The sequence below is a fragment of the Ictalurus furcatus genome, chromosome 6, assembly GCF_023375685.1.
Source record: "Ictalurus furcatus strain D&B chromosome 6, Billie_1.0, whole genome shotgun sequence".
In the NCBI taxonomy this organism is placed as follows: domain Eukaryota; kingdom Metazoa; phylum Chordata; class Actinopteri; order Siluriformes; family Ictaluridae; genus Ictalurus; species Ictalurus furcatus.
In genome coordinates, this window is record NC_071260.1 from 20,697,440 (window position 1) to 20,718,172 (window position 20,733).

The following is a 20,733-nucleotide window of genomic DNA, read 5'->3' on the forward strand; positions in this document are numbered from 1 at the left end:
TTTTATTTGTATAGAGCGTTTAGCCATAGACATTAGTAATCTGTCGTTCATGAACGATTCGTTCATTTGGATCGAATCTTTAATATGACTCGGAACAACGAGTTATTTCAGAGAGTGATTCGTACATTTTTGACCGCGCATGCGCTGCAACATCCCCATAGGTTCTGTACCGGAAACAGAAATGATTAGTTCACTTCTCGAGTCTCCGGGTCCGAGTTGTTCGTTCATTACGTCACCCCACTGCATTCAGCCTATGGGGCGATCACGTGATGAACAAACGACTCAAACCTGAAGACTCGAGCGGTGGACTAATCATTTCTGTTTCCCCGGAACAGAAGTGACAAACGTGACGTGACAAAAGAAAGAACGGCTCGGATCAGGAGATGAGGCAAACTAATAGACTGCAAAGCCTGAAGACCAGCTAAGCTATTAATCATTTCTGTTTCTCATAATTCGGCCTTGGCTGCATTAGCCTATAGTTTATTTAATAGTTTATTAAGTACTAGATGTGTTGGGGAACTTAACATGTAACTTTTTAATTATATTCTCCTGAAATTAATTAAATGACCCGAAAAAAGATTTGTTCTTTTTGCTGAACGAGATTCAAAAATCCGAGTCAGTAAAATGATCCGAACTTCCCACCACTAATAGACATTACCACAAAGATGGCATGAGGAAACAAAATAGAGAGGAACCAGACCCAAAAAGGAACTTATCCTCTTCTGGGTGATACTGGAATACAAATCATTACTCTTCTACGACTGTATACTATCAGCTGTAAACCATGTAGGTGCTGACCCACACCTGGCAGCTCATCTGGCGTCATATTGCTGTGTAATGATGGTGATGAACTCATCTGTATCTGGCTGCCAGAACACAGCCACAACTTAACCCTGATGATACCCATGTGTCATGCAAAAGATAAGGAGCAGATTTTACAGCAGGGCCACTTCCAGCCCAAAATTAAACACTGCACAAGAATTCGTTGAGTGAGTGCAATTTTCCACCCAGATTCTAAATGCCATGCAAACCTTGAATGCCATAATTGCCTCGTATGTACCTGGCCCAGAATGCTCTGCTATGTAAGGTTTGTTCAGATATCACTTCGTGCTCAGAGTCCAAAGTCTTCTTTTACAGACTAGACATACTCTTAATTCTAGTTTAATTCACTGCACCATTCAACCAGCGTGTCTTCTAAAAGGTGTTTTATTTTAGCCTTCTCAGCAAAAAGAGTAGAACAAAAAATATTATTTCCATCTCCGTTTGTGTTTTTATTTGTCTTTATTAAAAATGCAATATACTAAAAAAAAGGAAATAAAACGAAATGTAGCCAGATAACTACCTTTCAAAATATAATTTGAATACATTGAACTGCAATATGCCTACATCAGAATGATCAGTATTATTAATGTATATACTTACATATTACATACATAATGTTTAATACATCTATTTGTGTGTGTGTGTGTGTATGAGAGAGAGAGAGAGAGAGTGCACACTCTCACATGTGGAATTAAAAATTCTGCAACATTCAGAAAAATACATTTGAGGCTGTGCTTAAGAAATGAATAGTAATACAACGGTGGCATAATTGATTTTTGTTTATCTTTATCTGGGTATTGGAGGCAGTGGAGGAGCTCCTCTTTCCCTCTGTACTGTTCCTGCTGAGAAAACACAAGGTTTCATAGTAATGGATTCTGAATGTATATGTAAACATTTTATTGGAATGCCCACATTTACATTATCTGAATAAAACACAATATTCAGACACCCAGAAAATGAAATATGGCAATAACTGATAAACCAAATACAATGTTCCTCACCTTTGCCATCATTCTTACCAGCCTTGCTGGGGTACGTCTTAGGGATGGAAATGTAAGGCTCAGGTGGGGGCAGCTCAGAAATTGCATGGAAGGAAAACCTCATTTCCCATTCATCTAAAAAAGGAGAACCTTGTGGGTTTACTATCAGGGTCAAATTTCACCAAATCTTTATACAGCCTAGGTGTCACCAGTGTTATCAACAAAGTGATGGTCAGGCTGAAACTTTTACATTCAGCCAAATCCACATCTAATAGTCATAAGAAGACCAGATCAATTCATTAAATAAGCTCTTGCTTTATTAAAGGAAAACATGCAGCCACACTGCCCTTTCCAGATTAGATTGGTAACCCCTAATATAACCTTGTTAATAATCTCTGATGGTTATTAATCCACTCTTTGGGATTATTTTAGCTTCTAACATTTTAAGTGCAAAAAGCAATATGGGTAGCATTAAGCCATTTATAAGGTTGAGGCCAAATTATGTCTATAATAAAGTGTTATGATCCTGTAGTTTGCTACAACCTATCACATTTAACAGGAAATCATTCAGTACTGTGTTTTTCAGCCACGTGATTAACTTGTTAATAGACATGTTTATGAATCCAGTATCTCAATTAGTGCTTGCCTAGACAGATTTAAGGTCTGTCATGCTAATTTTGGCACACTAATACTATTTTGACATAATGTCCTGAGCTGTAGCACTTCTAGTTAGTGTCTGATTGTTCCACAGATATTTACTATTACAACCAAACTATATGAAGGAGCTGTAGAGAAACAATGTGCATAATAAGTCAGAATTAGGTTAAATCCAGTAAGTGGGGATATAAAGAGCAATTCTGACCACAAAGTATTTGCCTAGTGGAGTGTAGCACTAAAAAAAGGAGCTTAGCAGGTCTGCACAGACAGATGACTCAGACTAAGTATTCTTACTGTTTACCTTTTAGGCCATTGCTTACCAAAAAAAAACAAAACAATAATAACACACTACATAAACACAGAAAATGCAGCATAAATCCACTAAATTGTATGATGTAACAAATAGGGCCTTCCATGGTATTCAGTGGTTTAAACGTTTACTTGCTCACTGTGGTTTGACAAAGGGAAGGAGATTCATGGTCTTCTTCAAGAGCCATACATCATGACAACAATTCTTTATATAACTTTGGTTTATCATTGGTTCAAATGATCTATTGATAAATTGCTCTTAGCTGAGCTTCAGTGTGCTAAAAAAAATCCTTGATTTACTAATCAGAACACTTTTTTGGAATAAGGTGGTTTTCCACAGGTTCGCAGCTATCAATATGTATTTAGAATCTAGACAGATAAGCGCCCCATGCTCTGCAAACATGAGTAAAAACAAATGATGTTGAACACCAACATCTAACCAATAAGGCCAAGGAGGCATTTCTACTTGCAACATCTAACTCCCCTCTTATTTTAACATACCGGTGTTCTAGACTAGACTGCATGTTTGCATGTGCTTCAGGGATATGGTTTTGGGGGGACCACTGAAATGAAAAAGAATGTATGTGTTTGAATTTTAAATTTCAACATAGTTAACACTAGCTAACTTCTGACTAGCCCAAATCACTGACTGTACCTTTAAACTTACTAAAGTGTGAAAAAATCCATACCTGTGCTGTTTTGAGGTGAGCTCTGGTAGCCATTGTCCATGGAAGGGGGCGGGGGAGGAGGGAACCCTCCTGCCCCAGGCCTATCCGGAGGAGGGGGAGGTCTGCCAGCTCCTCGGTTACCAATAGGGTGATTAGGAGGAGGTGCAGGTGGAGTACCTCCTCGGCTGTCCCCTGGAGGAGGAGGTGGAAGAGGACCTATAATAAGAGATCCAAATGTCATATGTTGAATCACATGGTGAAACATCACAGAAATGGGGAATAAAAATAAATAAATAAATAAAGTTGACCAAGGTCATACTAGATCGTATAGATGTGGCTTTTCCTGCTTGTGGTGGTCTTGAACTGGGTGGAGGTGGTGGTGGGGCAGACCCCCCAGGTCGTGGGACAGGTGGTGGGTTACTAAAAGAATTTCTATGAGGAGTTGTACCGGTTGGCTCCTTTGCTGGTGTAGGAGGCAGTGGTGGCAGGTCTCCTCTTCCTGAAGGGAGTGGTGGTGGGGCACTACCCATAGATCTTGGTCCTGGTTTACTTCCTGATGGGGGTGGTGGTGGATACCCATCACCAGAAAATGATGTTCTGCTTCCTCCAACAGGTGGTGGTGGAGGAGGAAAATCATCTGACCCAGAAGGAGGTGTAGGAAGTGGAGGGTGGCTACTAGGGGGAACTGGGGGTAATGAAAAAGATGCCCTATGTCCTCCTGTGGATGGAGGAGGAGGGGGAAAATCATCTGAGCTGCCTGTGGAAAAATTTGGTCGGGCACTTGTGGGAACAGGAGGTGGTGGAAACGATGACCTGTTTCCTCCTACTGGTGGTGGTGGAGGGGGGAAATCATTCGAGGATCCAGAGGAAAATGTGTTAGGAGATGGACGGGCACTAGAGGGAACGGGGGGTGGTGGCAATGATGACCTGTTTCCTCCTACTGGTGGTGGTGGAGGGGGGAAATCATTCGAGGATCCAGAGGAAAATGTGTTAGGAGATGGACGGGCACTAGAGGGAACAGGGGGTGGTGGAAACGATGACCTGTTTCCTCCTACTGGTGGTGGTGGAGGGGGGAAATCATTCGAGGATCCAGAGGAAACTGCGTTAGGAGATGGACGGGCACTAGAGGGAACGGGGGGTGGTGGTAAAGATGTTTGGCGGCCAGGGGGAGCAGGGTTTACAGGAATGCTGGGGCGCCGACCTGGCATTGTTGGTGGGGTAGAAGGGGAGCTTGGGAATCGACTTCCTGGTATGGGCGGAGGGCCACCAGGATGTGAACTGCGTGGAGAGGCAGATGTAGAGGAAGGCACAGGTGGAACACTGCCTCTGCTCAAGTTCGATCGCCCAGAAGGAGAGTCAGGGAGACGAGGAGGAGTTCCACCACTTGGTGCTGGGAATCTCCCACCGGTGGGTGGCATAGGTGGCCTCGCTGTTTAAAGATATATATCAAACAGCTATATGTTAAGAACTCAAGACGAATATGTTTAATTTGACACATTTTGGGCAGTTATTCATGTATTTGTTTTAAAAATAAAATGTTAATTACCTGAGCCACCTCCTGCAGATTTTAGTCTTGGCATCCCACCCTGGAACAGTCCCCCAAGTCCACCTGAAGCTCCGCCTCCTAAACCACCACCACTACCTCCACCAGAAGCCCCACCCCCTTTAGGCTCTGTAAAACAGTTTTATTATAGTTTAAAAAAAAGAAGCCATACTCTTATTGTTTTTTAATATAATAGTGAGCAGTAGATATTGCTGAAGTAGTAGAAGAAACTTTGAAGAAATTTTGAAATTTGTTACTTACTATCAAGTACTGGAGCACTGCGGTCATTGGTGACAGCTTTTTTCAGTCGGGCGCCTTTGCTGATATCTGAGAGTAAAGCATTTCTCCCGTGTTGCTCAGATCTGGACAGTGATGGTTTTTCAGTGTTTGCCTGTTTAAAAAAAAAAAAAAAAAGAGAGCATTGATAATAAAGTCACCACTAGGTGGCTCCCTACAATAAGAAATGCTTGATAGTGTTCTTCCTGACTAAGTAAAGATGAACAGTACACATGAAGAAAGTGCAGTAAAGAAAAGAAACGGTTCACGGTCAGATGCAAATAAAACTGTGTCAGTGATCTCCTTTTTTATTTTAATAACCTAATGCACAGCTTAGTTGTTAATTTTTTTGTTATATCCAGCAGGAATCACTTGCTAACCTGAAGTGAACCCCGACCCACACACACACAAAACAAACAAACAAACAAAAAACATTTCACATCTAATCATATGTTTTTCACATGTGGTTATGTGAGTAATATGTAATCATGTGGAAGAATAAAAACATATGCACTACATGTCAAAAATGTGCGAAACATGAAAACCAGTGATTATTCACAATTGATGTTCTTTTAACTTTTCTGTAAGGGATGATATCATTACCTTTACAACAATTTGAAGAGGACAGAGCAGTATTGAAAACTGTGATGTCTCTTACCAAAGCTAAGGTTGGAGGAGGGGGTGGTGGTGGGGGTGGAGGACCAGGCATATTCTGTCCGGTGTGCTTACTCACTCACGTTGTATCTGAATATCCAAACACACACCTATAGAGAAAAAAAGAGGAGAGAACTAGAATGGACTAGTGTCTTTAAACCTTTAGCAGCATATATCATCTTAATGTTCACACCCCTACCCCTTTTCACACTTATTCTTCCGGCGGATGAAAAAGGAAACAAAGGAGGCTTAACCAAGGAGAACTTTATAACAAACTCAAAATCTTACTCCCCTAAAGAAGACAGACTTATATTCTTATATTTCCTCTTTCTCTAAATGACGCTTGTGCTCATGTAGTTCTTAGGTCTGAATTCAAGCATTCAGCTTGATAGCAATAACGATGTATTCAAAACGAAATCACATTCAGTAGAACGTCTTAGGGATCCAGACTGGCCATGTATGATGCAAAGACCTGGGTCAAAACTTTAATTTTTTACCAAAGCATTTTGATTAAGTAGGCCTGCTCCACACCAAGCCCAGGCCAGAGGCAACATCCGCATTGGACCCTGACGGTGGTTGAGGGGGACATTCGCTACAAGTTGGTTCTTGCTCTCTAATTAGAATAAAAATTAATTTATTGTAGAAAAATAAATGTTCGACTCTTACGATTCTTCTCAGAACAACTGCTTTGTATTTATTTCTAATTAGCAGGTCAAAGTCAATCATAATGTTGTTGCATTTCATCACAAGCAATGTAGACATAAGTCCTGGCCATATGATTTTAAATGAACATAGAAATCTGTGCAGATTCTAGCTTTTCTCCAGTGGAATCTGACTTGGAACTGAAGCCAACTTACACTAGTGTAAGGCCTGCATGACATGCTACCTCACAGAGATGGCAGGAAGCTGTAACCCTCTTTCACATTTTACATTTATTTTCACTTTTGTTTGCTTATGGTCTATAATGTATAGCTCAAAAGTGATGTATTTACTCTTAGTTCCTCCGCTTCTGGTAGCTATCTTGATGTTACAGTAGGCCTTCCATGTGAGGGTTGTTTTCAGTTCTCATAGAAGGCAGCTTTGTAATAAATTTCTGGAAGAAGTCATTTATCAAACATAATAGGTATCTTTAGTATAAGCAGCAGAATTATGACCTTGTTTGTCAGCCGAATCTGTATGCTTTGCTGAACAGAGGTGACAGCAACTTCCTGATACATGAGCTGTTAATGAGAGACTCTAATACAGGCCCCTTCCTTTCCTCTGCAGTTAGATCACTAAGCCTCAGATCACATTTGTGAATTTGAGAGTATGATACACAATAGCAGGTTCAGCATGATTCCCTAAAAATGATCTTGAGCAAAGAGGCCTATTTATATGCTGTTTGATCATTTTTTGACACCTTTTGAAAAATATACTTGGTGTCAGCTGTTCATTCTTAATCTGTGAACTTTATTGCAGCAAAGGTTACTTAACTGCAAAGGGAAAGACAGGAACCTGCTGTTTTTGAAGTTTTAAAAAGAAAAAACAGTCAAAAGATAAATGGATATGTTTCTAACAGAGCAAGGAACATAAACAATAAAATGCCTTTTTTCTCTGGAAAAATAATACACTTTATTAAAAATTTAAAGGGACCTATAAATAGTCAAGAAGCAGAATTGTTTGCCATCAGACAAAAACATGGGTACAAAAATGTGATATTATTTACTATGTGAGTACTGTATTACGTGAGATGTGAAAGTGTGGCATGCGAATGCAAAAACAGGTCATTACCAATGTCTTTTTACACCTTTGTCAGAGCGTTACTGAAAAATATACAATAAAAACAATAAAATATAATATTAACATAATGCTGCTGACAGTTATAGTCCACCACTGATAACTTAGGGTTTTCACAAAACTATATGTATATTTCACTCATAAATTCTACACTATTTCTACCACCTCATACCTCATACTTCTTCAGATGCCTTCATTTTCTAGGTAATGTATTTTGCATGGCAAGTAATTCTCACTATGGAAAACAGACGGCATGGTTAACGTTCAACAACCCAGCAACCACCCTTCTGCTTCAGTAGCTTTGTGAGAAGTCATATTTCCTCCTCTGAGTTTCCTTTGCAGCCCAACAAACAATGCAGGCACCTTCACTTGAAAAAAAAAAAACCCAACAACAACAACCTTTGACAGGCAGGGATCCCCTCACTGTCCTCCAAAGCTTCCCTTTCCTCCCTGCTCTCTCCTGATTTTCCCCTCAATCTATTCACAGAAAAGATGGACTCACCCAAGTTGAAGTTGTAGAGAAGTAAGTACAATATCACAGTCATGCACACTGTTCCATTGCACTTCCTGTCTCTGATGCAGCCGACCAATCAGTAAGTGTTGTTACTAAGTGTGTGTGTATATGTGAAAGCAAGGCTTCACACAAAGAGTGGGGTATGCAAACGAACTCTACCACAGCAGACACATTTCCTCACCCCTTCATTCTGTATGAGTATGTGAACAGTAAATGTAGCAGGTCAACTCAGTACAGAAACAGGAACAAAGGGAGCAATACAGGCAGAGATAAGGAGATGTCAAAAACATAAACCTTGCTAATAAATGCCTGAGCACCTGCATTTGTGGAAAAGGGTGGGGGTATCCTTTCAGTTCATTGCATTATGCTGCTATCTTCAGCAGCACTTTGGTATTGATTTGTAACTGATATGATTTAATTCAATTTTGCACAGAACATATGTATACTATGGGCCAAACATTGAGATGATATTTTAAGTGTGTGCAAGGTCAGATTTTGTGAAAATTAGATTTGCAGGTCACTGGAGAGTAGTAGCATTTATGTGAGAGATTCAATCAAACCTGAAGGAAAGCCAAACGAATTGAAGAAGACTGCTTCCTCTTTAGGAAAGGTCTTTTGAAATGAGTAAGTCTTGCTTCTGTTTACTTCATGCTGAAGTAAAAGTAGAATGTCTCAACTGCAGTATGAGGAAGGAACACGAGCAAGTTTTAAATTAGGACCTATGTGAAGAGGAATTGAGATATGATCATTTAAATATTTCAAAGAGCTACTGATTAAAATCTACACTGAGCCAGGCAGAAAAGAACGGCAAGAATTGAAATTAAACATACACAGGAATGAATGAAGACCACGCAAAATTAGGTGCATTTAAGACAAAAAGGATATACTTTTATTCATACCCAAGCAGTATGCATTTTCTAAGAAAAAAATCAGTATTGATAGTAAATACAAATCAGCCTATATTTAGGCACTGTTTTGCATACTGTGACTTGAATGTGTATGACACAAGTTTCTTATAAAACAATAATATGATGATTTTATATATATATATATATATATATATATATATATATATATATATATATATATATGTATATATATATATAAATATATATCATTAGGCCATGTTTTCCCATCAACTTTCATTTAATGACGCACATCATACTATATATTATGAATTTACATGCATATTTATCCCTCCAAAGACACCTTATATTATAATTATTAATATAATATCATAACTATGTTATAAAAGACTGAGCTCAATGAGTCTCCCGGCAAAGACACCCAATGTTCCAATTATACACACTGCCATGAAGACACAGAGTAAAATGTGGTCCAGAACCATCGCAACAAACTTCCACTCATCACATGCCTATATAGAAAGAGAGAGAGAGAGAGAGAGAGAGATACATTTTGAGACAGAGACAGATCTGTAATAAAGATTTTTTAAAAAGATACAGAATCATAGTAATATCGAACACTTTATCACACTTTATGGTCTTACATTGTTGGACTCCTCATCTGATTTCATGGTCTCTGCGATGTATTTGACTCCTTCTATAGCACTGCGTACATCTGGGTTTTTGGTTATGGGAGACTGGAAGGGCACAGCAGTGGGCATCGGCTTCCCTGAGATATCAGAGATGTCCAAATCAGGGGTGAAAATGTTTTTAGAGCGTTTTTCCATGCTGGGCCTCTTCATAGCAGAGAAGAACATCCAATTGGGGATGGTCTCAATAAAAATCTAGATCCGGCAGAAGAAGAAGAAGTGACAAAAGGTAAGTCACATGAAGTAAATAAGGAATTCTGTTTAATATATAATAGTGTAAATTAAATACATATTCACTTTTTTTATTTCTTTTTTAAAACTACTTTTAGTTGTTTACACTTACCTTTAAGTAAATAAATAATCATTATCAATAAATCAATAAATAATCACCCTGCTGTGGTGTAACTATATTTTCCATCACATTTCTTTCTTTGATTATGGAAGATGAGTGAATATTAGCCTACAGTATCCTTTTTCATGTAATGTTACTGAACCAGATTGTGGTAGATCAATTTTCCTTCCTAGCAGATATCTGTAAATGATAATGCTGCTAAAACTCAGGTAAGCTTTGTATTTGTTATATTTATTCTGAAAGCTGTAGGCTTAGCCTGGATTAAATAGGAAATACTAGTCATGAAGCCGAGCTAATTCAAAACTAGCTGGTTTAGTCCTATTTTCCCAATGAACATAAGTTACATTTAAATGTTGTATTTGTCATTTCTGATTTGTTATAACTTTCCTGTATTCTATATTCTTAGGCATTTCATTTGTATTCTACATGGACGGATATCCCATCTGTACATACACACCCATTTGTATTCCACCCATCATGCAATTACTAACTTACTAGCAAACAGTGGGATTTGAACCACCAACCCCGGAGGTTGGAATCACCCTGCTCCCTTCTTAGCATAACATATCTTGAGCAAAAATAATCTTATTGTTAATAATTAATGTAAATCATATGATAACTTTGGGCCTATGAACTGAAGTTGTAATTTGAAAAACAATAAATTATGGTGGAAGTTTGGTTTGGCAATAGAAATATGTCTTCATAGTAACCAGAAATATGTCTTGATAGTAGCTGTCATTTGATCCTGATGATCAAAATATCTAATACCTCTGGAAGTGTATTTAATGTTTGGTAAAGGAAATTAGGTAAAGTCAGTTTGTTGGTGTACCTCAGTCAGGGAGAACACACTGTTTTAATCTCTAGGTGGCAGCACTGGGTAGAACAGTAGATATAACAACAGTTCCATGATGTAAACATGAACACACCTCAGGCTGCTGATCTTACAATTATTGTAATAGTGTGTACTGGACACTCTTAAAAATAAATTGCACCAGAAAATTATTGTTATGCCATAGAAGAACTAGTTTATTTTAGGCTAGAATTATTTCAAGTTCTCAGGGATCCATGAGGCATTCGATAACTGCCATTCTGACCACCTGAGAGAAATGTTTACGTTTTTGAATGTTTAAATGTCTTATTTGTCATTTCTGATTAGTTATAACTTTCCTGTATTCTGTATTCTTAGGTATTTGATTTGTAATCTACACGGCTGAATATTTTAATAATCTCAAAGTGTTTTTTGTATTCCATGTACCATTCAGTAGCCAGGTAATCTGTGTGTGTTTGTTTGTGTGTTTTTTTTTTTTTTTTTTTAAATATTATTATCAAAACCCAACTTTTTCAAAGCTATTTAATGTATTATTGAGTAGTTATTGTACTATTTGACTGGTAACTTCCATGATTTTCGTCCAACCCTTAATGACAGCCTATAAATACTGTCAACTTGGATCTAACCCTTTACTGCATGGTGTTTCCATATGGCAACAATTAATTTTTTTTATTACAAAACTTACAAAATTACAAAACTACTATTTTCTTATGTAACTGGAAAAAGGGGTCATAAAAACTTTGACGTGACATAAAAAAATGCCATGTAACATGACCAGGAAGTGCTGTTTGCACTTCCTTTTCTGCAGTTACGTGGCTGGTAAAGGACATCACTAGAAGACTCTCAAAATTTGATGAATTTTTCAATATTTAGGCAAAACTACTTAAAGGAAAATAGTGAAACACTAACTAAGATATGTTAACATATTTTTTTTGTCATTTAAACAAGTTTATATACTTTGAGTATTCTTTTAAATAGTAAAATGTAATTGTTGGCAACAACATGCGATAATGGAACTGTGGTATTTGCATTCATGACCTGAAACAGGCCTACACAGCATGAAAGACACTAGGCTTCTCTAGTTTGTTTTTGACATTCAAAGTAAGAAAAACTGTTGTAATTTCAGACATTTTGCAATTGCGCCTTATTTTCTAAATTTTACATTTCAAGAGAAAGAATAAAGAATTCAAGAGAATGAATTCAAAAGATACGTCACCCAAAACACACTTGGATCTACTTTCTGTATGTATTTTGAGTGAGTAAATCCATCCACATTATTATTATTTTTTAACAACTTTAATTCCTTTCTAGAAGATATAACTTTTACATAGGTAGCAAAAAAATCCCCTCTGCAACATATAGACTGGAAAACGCAGTAACTGGAATTGTAATCTCATACATTACAACTCATACAAAGTGATATTTTCTCCATTGCACTTTTTTCATATTTTTTAAAATATATTTTTATTAATGGAACAAATTCAATAATAAAAATCCATAAAACTTTTTTCTTATGTAAATGTAATGCTTCATGCAGTAGAGGGCTAATACGTTCTATGTGTGGAAAATTCAGAAATAAAATGCATTATGGCTCCAAAATATACTGTACACATTTTTGAGTTATCATTATCCATCCGTATGGATGCCTGGCTGCAAAGAAAAGAACCTTGCTCCATAATTCTTTAATCATTTTTGTTGCATAATTAACTGCATGGTGGTAATATTTATGTTGGGAATGTTTAATTTGCTTTGGTTTAATGATTCTTCTGGAGTCTCACTTTAAATGACCTTTTCTGTCAACTTATTTTTAAGTGTGTATGGTCCATCCATCCATCTTCTACCACTTACTCCTTCTTCAGGGTCACGGGGAAACCTGGAGCCAATCCCAGGGAGCACTGGGCACAAGGCAGGGTACACCCTGGGTGTACACCCTGGGTGCCAGTCCATCGCAGGACACAATCACATACACACTCACACACACACCCATTCATACACAGGACACTTTAGACACGCCAATCAGCCTACCATGCATGTCTTTGGGATTGACCCCCCGCAGCACGGGGAGAACATGCAAACTCCGCACACACATAGCCCCGGTGGGACTCGAACCCGAGATCCTGGAGGTGTGAGGCGAACGTGCTAACCGCTAAACCACTGTGCGCACTGTGTGCGCTGAGTGCACTGTGGGCACACTGTGCGCCCAGTGTGAATGGTGAATGCATGAAATGTCAATATGGCAGGGGACTAGAAGAGTACAGACTCAAGTGTTCATTTAAATCTCATATGTACGGGATTACATGTGCAATAAATCCATCCATCTGCACTGCTTATCCTACACAGGGTTGTGTTGGAGCCTGGAGCCCATCCCAGGGGAATCTGGACTACAGGTCTTTGGACTGGGGGAGGAAACTGGAGTACCCAGAGGAAACCCTCGAAGCACAGGGAGAACATGCAAGCTCCATGCACACAGGATGGAGGCAGGAATCGAGCCCCAACCCTGGAGGTGTGAGGTGAACGTGCTAACCACTAAGCCACCATGGCCTCTGTGTAATACATTGTAGAGGAGATGAAACAGAAGCACACACAATTATATTCTGCTTCGCTTCTTGTACTCACCTTGCGAACCCAGGCAGGCATGGTATGTGTGCTAGGTGAGCGGTGGTGTGTGTTGATAACAATTACAGTGATGATGATTGAGGCAATGACGAAGATCATGGTGAAGAGCATGTATTTCCCAATGAGAGGAACAGCGCTTGAGGTAGAAGGGATGAGCTCCACGATCACCAGCAAGAACACAGTCAGAGACAACAGGACAGAGATACTGAGGGTCATCTTCTCACCTACACACACATGCACACAAATCATTGGCTGGATTTCACATTGCTCTAGGTTTTCACCACTTGTGGTGTCATATCAGATACAGAAACATTTTTCAGCTGTCTTGATCATCAATATTACCAGCAGAGTGGCCATCAGTCAGGCTAAATATATACAAGAGGCTTCTAAACTCCAGTGGTGCCTCACAGTGGTCTATTTATAACCTTTTAATGTGTTCGCACAATATTCTAAGCCTCAAGGTCAGGGTGAAGTCAGAGACAGTGTCAGAGGCTTTACGATATTAGATATATACAAAGTATGTGTATATGTGTGTGTGTGTATATATATATATATATATATATGTATATATGTATATATATATATATATATATATATATATATATATATATATATATATATATATATATATATACACACACACACACACACACACACACACACACACACACTGTATATACATGTGTGTGTATATATATATATATATATGTATGTGTATATATATATATATATATATATATATAGTATATAAGTATGTGTGTACACATATATAGGGGGGTTTTGCAATGCAAAAAATAAAAGAAAACTAACAATGGCAAACACTTAAATGTGTTATCATGACAATGGTGCATATTTGGGTGCACATAAAAATGAGAAAGAAAGGCTACCTCTGTACATGTACATAATCAATATAATCCATTCCTATCTCAACTGGCTGACTGATACACTTCCATTACTTTAATCATACACAATAATCCAGGTCTGTGCATATTGTAGTATAGTAACATGATGACGTTCTGTGAAATATATCAAGAGACACTAAACAAAAGCCACTTCAAACTCAATCACATGTTTACTAAACTCACCTGTTTTCGATTTCCTTTATTTCTGTGTATCTTTGAGGCTTTGCCATTCCAGTGTGCATTCCTGTGTCGTTTCCTGGTTTTTACTTTTCGCTTCTGCCATTTAGATTTTGATTTGACTGCCCTGCATTGGCCTGATGTTTGACCCCTGCCTGTTTTTGCCCCCTAGTTTGTCTGCTGATTTGCATTGTTTATAATATACAGTATATGCTATACTAGTTGACCTGTCTTCAAACCCTCTTCAAAACTCAACGCATTACTCAGATACACATCTTAACATCTATGAATTATTAAGTGACTGCAAGGAAAATAATAAAAAAGGTATGCAGTCATAAATATTAAGGAACTGTGCATGAGCCAATGAGTCCTGGGAATTCAGGAAGGGGTTCAATTCTGCTCTGGTCAGCTGTTTAGGATTCTCCAAGCATGAGCTATTACACAGAAAGGACTGTGCGCTGATTATGGAGATTGCACTATTGCCTTTATCATGGTCCACTGAACAAGGAGACTGCTACTTAAGCTGATGAATCAACACTGACACTAACGTGTGTGTGTGTGTATGTGTGTGTGTGTGTGTGTGTGTGTGTGTGTTGTGCCGTTTTGGTGACTGTTCCAGCCAAAGTCACTGAAACACTTATTCATATCACTAATCAGAAACATCTCTAAAATAAACCCACATAACAATGCCTAACCACACAACCATGCGTAAAGCATATGGCAAATGGAGCACCAAGAAAAATTAGGATCATACCACAGATTATTAACTCAAGCTTCATCTGATGATCTACCAAATTAACAGCCCTTATCTCACTCAGGCATCTAGACGAGCACTTCTGAAATCATGAGACTGAGAGCGATGTGTGATGTATAATACATAAGAGCAGAGTCAGACTGGAAGACATGAGGAGACATAGAGCATCACTTCTACATACACACACACACACACACACATCTCATAGTTACATCAGTACCACAGACATCTGATGCTGGTTGTTTGTGTCAGTCATCTTCACTGAACCAGTGCCTATTCTGTGTACTCGTCCACCCACCCAAGTTTGTGTTAGAGGCAAGTTCATACCTGAGTCTGTGGGCAGGTAGAAGACCAGACCAGTCAGGAAAGAGAAGAGGATGCACGGGATGATCACATTGACGATAAAGTAGAGCGGCAGTCTCAGCAATAGGAAGTGGTAGGTGATATCCAGGTACGGAGTGTCTTGGCAACAGGCATAGTAAACCCAGTGCTTCCAGCTCCTGTAGTCCTTCATCACCCACTCGCCACTCTCCATAAAGTTACTCAAATCTGGCCGATCACTATCCTAAGAGACAGAGAAGACGATCGATCGTATGAGAGGCTCCACAGACAAGGTAATTTAATTTATGAGGCAGTGAACTGACAAGGTGTGAATAGATCAGAATGTGATCGACTGAGATTTAATTAAGGTTGACTTATCTGAAGTTTTGATCAATAACATAAGCTGTCATTATAATTCAGATCACAACATCTTTATACAATAGTTGATGCATGCAATTGTAAAACTGAACTTTACCACAGATAAAATCAGCTATTGTACAAAGTCTGCATTTATCTGTTTTATATGTTTTCAGTAAATGTCTGTCCATAATGTTGGCTTATTTGACATCAGTACATCATGCAAATTGGCATTACAATCTGTGGTTCTTCACTGTCAAGCTATAATATATTGTATTTTTTTTCAATCTCTTTCCTTCCTATGAATAATAATAATAACTAGACCAGTACATTGTCTGAAGAAAATGTGAGTGGTGCTTGCTGTGGCAAAATTCGGATCGAGCGCCAATACTTTCGAGAGCTGACCATGTAGGGCACCAATACTTTCGAGAGCCGGACAGATAGGACGCCAATGCTATTTGAGCTGGCCATGCAGGGCACCAATACATAAAATAATAATCATTTTCCTTCCTAGTTTATTTTTAATAATTGCTTTACTGTTTTGCATGTGCAAATGCAAGCCACCACAACTCCACCCCAAGAACACTGAGATGTTTCCTCCTGTCACAGCTTTGCTATTGCTCCTTAAACTACAATAAATGAAGCAAATGAATGATGTGCATTTACAAATTATCAGTAAGATATAATGCCATATTATTACAGGATTGATGACGACAAGATTTCCATCAAATGTCCATGTTCCGAGTTTCATGCTGCAGTTCTGCAAGTCGAAGGGGAAGTGAAGCACAATGATCTCGCAGTAGCTCTTAAAGATGGCTGGCGGGTTCCAGGTGATCATTCCTGTATATTCGAGCAGAACTTTGGTCTCATGCACGATGGCAAAGTCACCATCAGCACTATGGAGGTACAAAAAGAGTGAAAGAAACAGTATTAACAATCTCTAGCAGCCATCTAGAGAAAGAAATCTACACCAATAGGCTCTAGAGTCAAACATTATGTTATACATTAGTTATACAGTTAGCATAGTGACAAGGCGTGAGGTTCTATACTTTCTTTTCAAAACAGATCCAAAATGAATCTGTAAGATTCAATTACTGGGAAATAATAGAAAGTAGAAAGAGAGGAGAAGAAAATGAAAAGCGAATAAAAGAGTAGAGGATATGGTGAACAGACGTAACTGATGCTATTCTAAGGTTCTGACCTGTTTGTACTACCATGAGCTCTTGTTTTTGATGGAGCACTTCTGTAAGTTGTTCTGAAGAATGGTGTCTGCTAAGTGTTGCAAAAGTAAATGTCTAGATTTAGACTGATGCTATATGAGAGATCCTTCCTTCATTTCTACCCATACAGTACATCAAACCCAGGCTGAATGTACACAAACACATCCACAAATCTCCACCAGAGCAACAATCACAGCGCTCAGACTCACACAGCTTGTAGAAAATTCTGCTTCTGGCATGTGATTTGATTGGCCAGCCAAATCTTAATGAGAACACCTGTGGCTTCTTACTAATTAAGCCCTAGTCTCAGTGTTTGGATGGATGTAAGAAGCTACTTCTCCTTGATTCAGACATGGCCTGTGTGGAATTGTTGAGTAGTTGACAATGTAAGTTTCTTTGCTTGTTTGTTTGTTTGATTTCAAGTGTGGTGTTTGATATTCTGCATGCTTTGAATTCTAGTTATGTCTACTTTTCTTTGATCCTACATATTTATTGGATTTGTTAAAGCTGATTTCAGATGTATGATTTAAGACATGTTAAAGTGTTTGTAGTGCACAAATTGTTTTTCTATTTGTCTATGGTTTTATTAGAAAATTACCAGCACTTGTCATCAGTGGGAAATGCCTACTCCTACATGTTGAAATAAACTGAGAAAAAGAGAGAAAAAAGATGACTGAATGAGATTTAATGGACGTTTCTGGTAGCACAACTCTGGTAGCAACAGCTAAATCAGCCTAAAACCCCTTTTAATTTTTTACACTTTATTGCTCAAATAAAGAATACTAAAATGAAACATATCTAAGGTCGTACTTGTTATAGAGAACGAGGTCAGGTCTCCAGATATCAGTGCAGGGAACTCTGATCTTTTTTATTCCACTGTACTCCTCTGGGTTCCACTGCAGGTTCACATCTTTCCATTGCTAAAGGAAAGTGAGAGGATTGCTTAATTATCATGACACACACACACACACACACACACACATATATGAGCACAAATTCTTGAAACCTTGGAAGAGAGCATTTCTATTAAGTGTGACCTCCTTACTAAATAGAAAATTATTCGAATCAAAACACAGGTACCTGTTTCAGCCGTACGTTGGTTGTAACAATTTGGTTTACCTCATCCTGTCAGAGAAAAGTCAGTATGTTTACTGTTTATTTCCATATATAAGCTTGGAAAGCAGGTTTATATGTCAGACCTATAAATTACAAGCTACAGTGTATTCTGAAATTTCATAATGGTACTATAAATAATAAAACTGTATAGGAAATTGGAGTAAGTGTGCAATTCTGATGACTGAATCATACCACACTAATAAGTTGGATTAGCTGCAGTCCTACAGTGACCACCACAGCATCTTTGAAATGATTGACAGGTCTGACCACTTTATTATACCCGGTGAAGAGCTTTTTCACTAGACGAGTCTCGTCCTCCGAGCAACACACCAGTCCTGCTCGACATAAAACACACCAACGCTATATAACCACTGGCTGACACATTTCTTTTGAAAACAACAATCTATTAAAGAGTATTATACGTTTGTATCTGGAAAGTTGTCTGAATCAGGCAACCGATCCTAATTCATTATTCATGCCACCCGAATTTCTGTAAACCTGTTTATTTTGGTGAAGTCTATTAAAAGTGTCATGCAAATAAAACTGCAAGTGATGGATTAAAAGAAATATTACTGGGTAAGATTTAGGTAGTGCTAATCTTGACCCTGTAAACAAAGTAAAGTGGAAGCAGAGGTGGAGATTTAGTGTATGATGGATGATATTCTGGCATCTTGATTTCTCACGCCGCTGGAGACGAGCCCAAAACAAACGTGTGAGAATTCCATTAGGGTTCGAGTTACTGGAAAAGCTCTCTGAGTTTCCAGTGGTATCTCATGTCAGCAATTCCTAGCCTTAATATACCATTAACATTTTTATCTCAATTCCCTGACTAGATCAGGGACAAATGTGACATTTGAATAATTACCTTTATATGAAATACATTTACATAAAGCAGTGATTTAAATGATTTAAATAAGGTTATTTCAATTTAATTATTAAGCACAAACGATTACATTATTATTAACTGCCTGTTCTTTAATCAAGAGATCTGTTCATTCACATAAATCAGTCACAGCAGTCTGTAGATGTGCAATAATCTCCACAAGGGCAGTAAAGAAAGTCGCTAAGAGTCACTTGGACATCTGAAGCTGTCAATCAAATGAATATGTCATGCAGGCTAAAAACAGAGTGATATTCCACCTCTCGTGCTGCAAACGGACATTACAGCTCTTCTTTCACCTCTGAGTTTATAAATTCTCACATTGACATTGTAAATACTATGGTTCTGTGTTAATGTAATGTCTGGATTAATTAGCATAAATGTGTCATGATATACAGTATGTATGTAATATAATGATAAATGAAAAAAGTAATTATGTAAAGAGATTTTTAGTTGAAGATGAGTTAATATCTACAAATGGATCATCAGATAAAGAGTTACTGTTATGTGAAATATGTGAGGAAAAGATCAAGCTTGTGTAATAATTCTATTCTATGAACTACGTGACAAAATGTTTAGACCCCAGCTTCCTGTTTGATTATTCACACATTATGCTTTTGATGCATTTTGTTAAATCTGATATGCTTGGGCTTCCATTAGTTATAAACAAACAGCTAAAAATGTGTTTAGAACACCCGTAAAATTTTTGCAACCATTAAAAAAAAATCAGTACATTTAAATGCAATCATGCATGCACATTATTTACATCACAGCATGTTGAATGTAGATTAATAAATGCATGCCAAAATGTACCTGTAGAGACAGCGAGAAGCAGAGAAACCAAATGAAGCCACTTCATGTCACTGGTATTCATGTAAAAATAGAAAAACCTGCTCTCTCATAACAAAACACTAGTTTACTATGTTCAAGCCTCTTTTTTTTTTTTTTTTTTACATATCTAGTCTGGATGGTTTGATATTCGAGTCCTTTGCCTGTCTTTCTGTCGCTTCTTTGTTTCTCACTGAGCTCTCTGCTCTGCTTAATGCTACTGCAGGGTCAAACTCAGCCGCTGTGTAGCACATGAAACCAGAGACAAATACCTCTAATCCGACTCTCTTGTGTAACTCACATATAGCACATACACAGATCAGCTATAACATTAAAACCACTGACAGGTGAAGTGAATAACACTGATTATCTTGTTACAGTGGCACCTGTTAGGATATATTAGGCAGCAAGTGAACAGTCAGTTCTCAAAGTTGATGTGTTTGGAAGTAGGAAAAATGGACAAGCATAAGGATCTGAGTGACTTTAACAAGGGCCAAATTGTGATGGCTAGACGACTGGGTCAGAGCATCTCCAAAACGGCAGGTCTTGTGGGGTGTTCCTGATATGCAGCGGTTAGTACTTACCAGCAGTGGTGAACTGGTAACAGGGTCATGGGCGCCGAAGGCTCAT

At 38.2% G+C, this 20,733-nt stretch overlaps 2 protein-coding genes across 3 annotated transcripts; both read right to left on the reverse strand.

Moving 5' to 3' along the window:
- Positions 1-325: 325 nt before the first annotated feature.
- On the reverse strand, positions 326-8,627 carry wipf1a (WAS/WASL interacting protein family, member 1a). 2 transcript variants are annotated; one of them, XM_053627051.1, is made up of 8 exons: positions 8,188-8,627; positions 5,914-6,019; positions 5,241-5,370; positions 4,983-5,108; positions 3,756-4,865; positions 3,458-3,652; positions 1,824-1,937; positions 326-1,661 (listed from the first exon to the last, which is right to left on the reverse strand). In XM_053627051.1, the coding sequence occupies exons 2-8, from the start codon at positions 5,962-5,964 to the stop codon at positions 1,609-1,611; spliced, it is 1,779 nt and encodes a 592-aa protein (XP_053483026.1). In that variant the 5' UTR covers positions 5,965-6,019; positions 8,188-8,627; the 3' UTR covers positions 326-1,608. The 2 variants fall into 2 exon arrangements, with proteins under 2 accessions (XP_053483026.1, XP_053483025.1); XM_053627050.1 differs by having other exon boundaries at positions 326-1,664; positions 8,188-8,626.
- A 699-nt stretch (positions 8,628-9,326) lies between these two features.
- LOC128608889 (acetylcholine receptor subunit alpha) lies at positions 9,327-20,312 on the reverse strand. The gene is made up of 9 exons (XM_053627053.1): positions 20,089-20,312; positions 18,588-18,730; positions 18,360-18,404; positions 18,090-18,199; positions 16,760-16,955; positions 15,709-15,946; positions 13,549-13,772; positions 9,707-9,946; positions 9,327-9,574 (listed from the first exon to the last, which is right to left on the reverse strand). Exons 1-9 carry the CDS (start codon positions 20,147-20,149, stop codon positions 9,446-9,448), a joined length of 1,386 nt encoding a protein of 461 aa, XP_053483028.1. The 5' UTR covers positions 20,150-20,312; the 3' UTR covers positions 9,327-9,445.
- Positions 20,313-20,733: the final 421 nt, after the last annotated feature.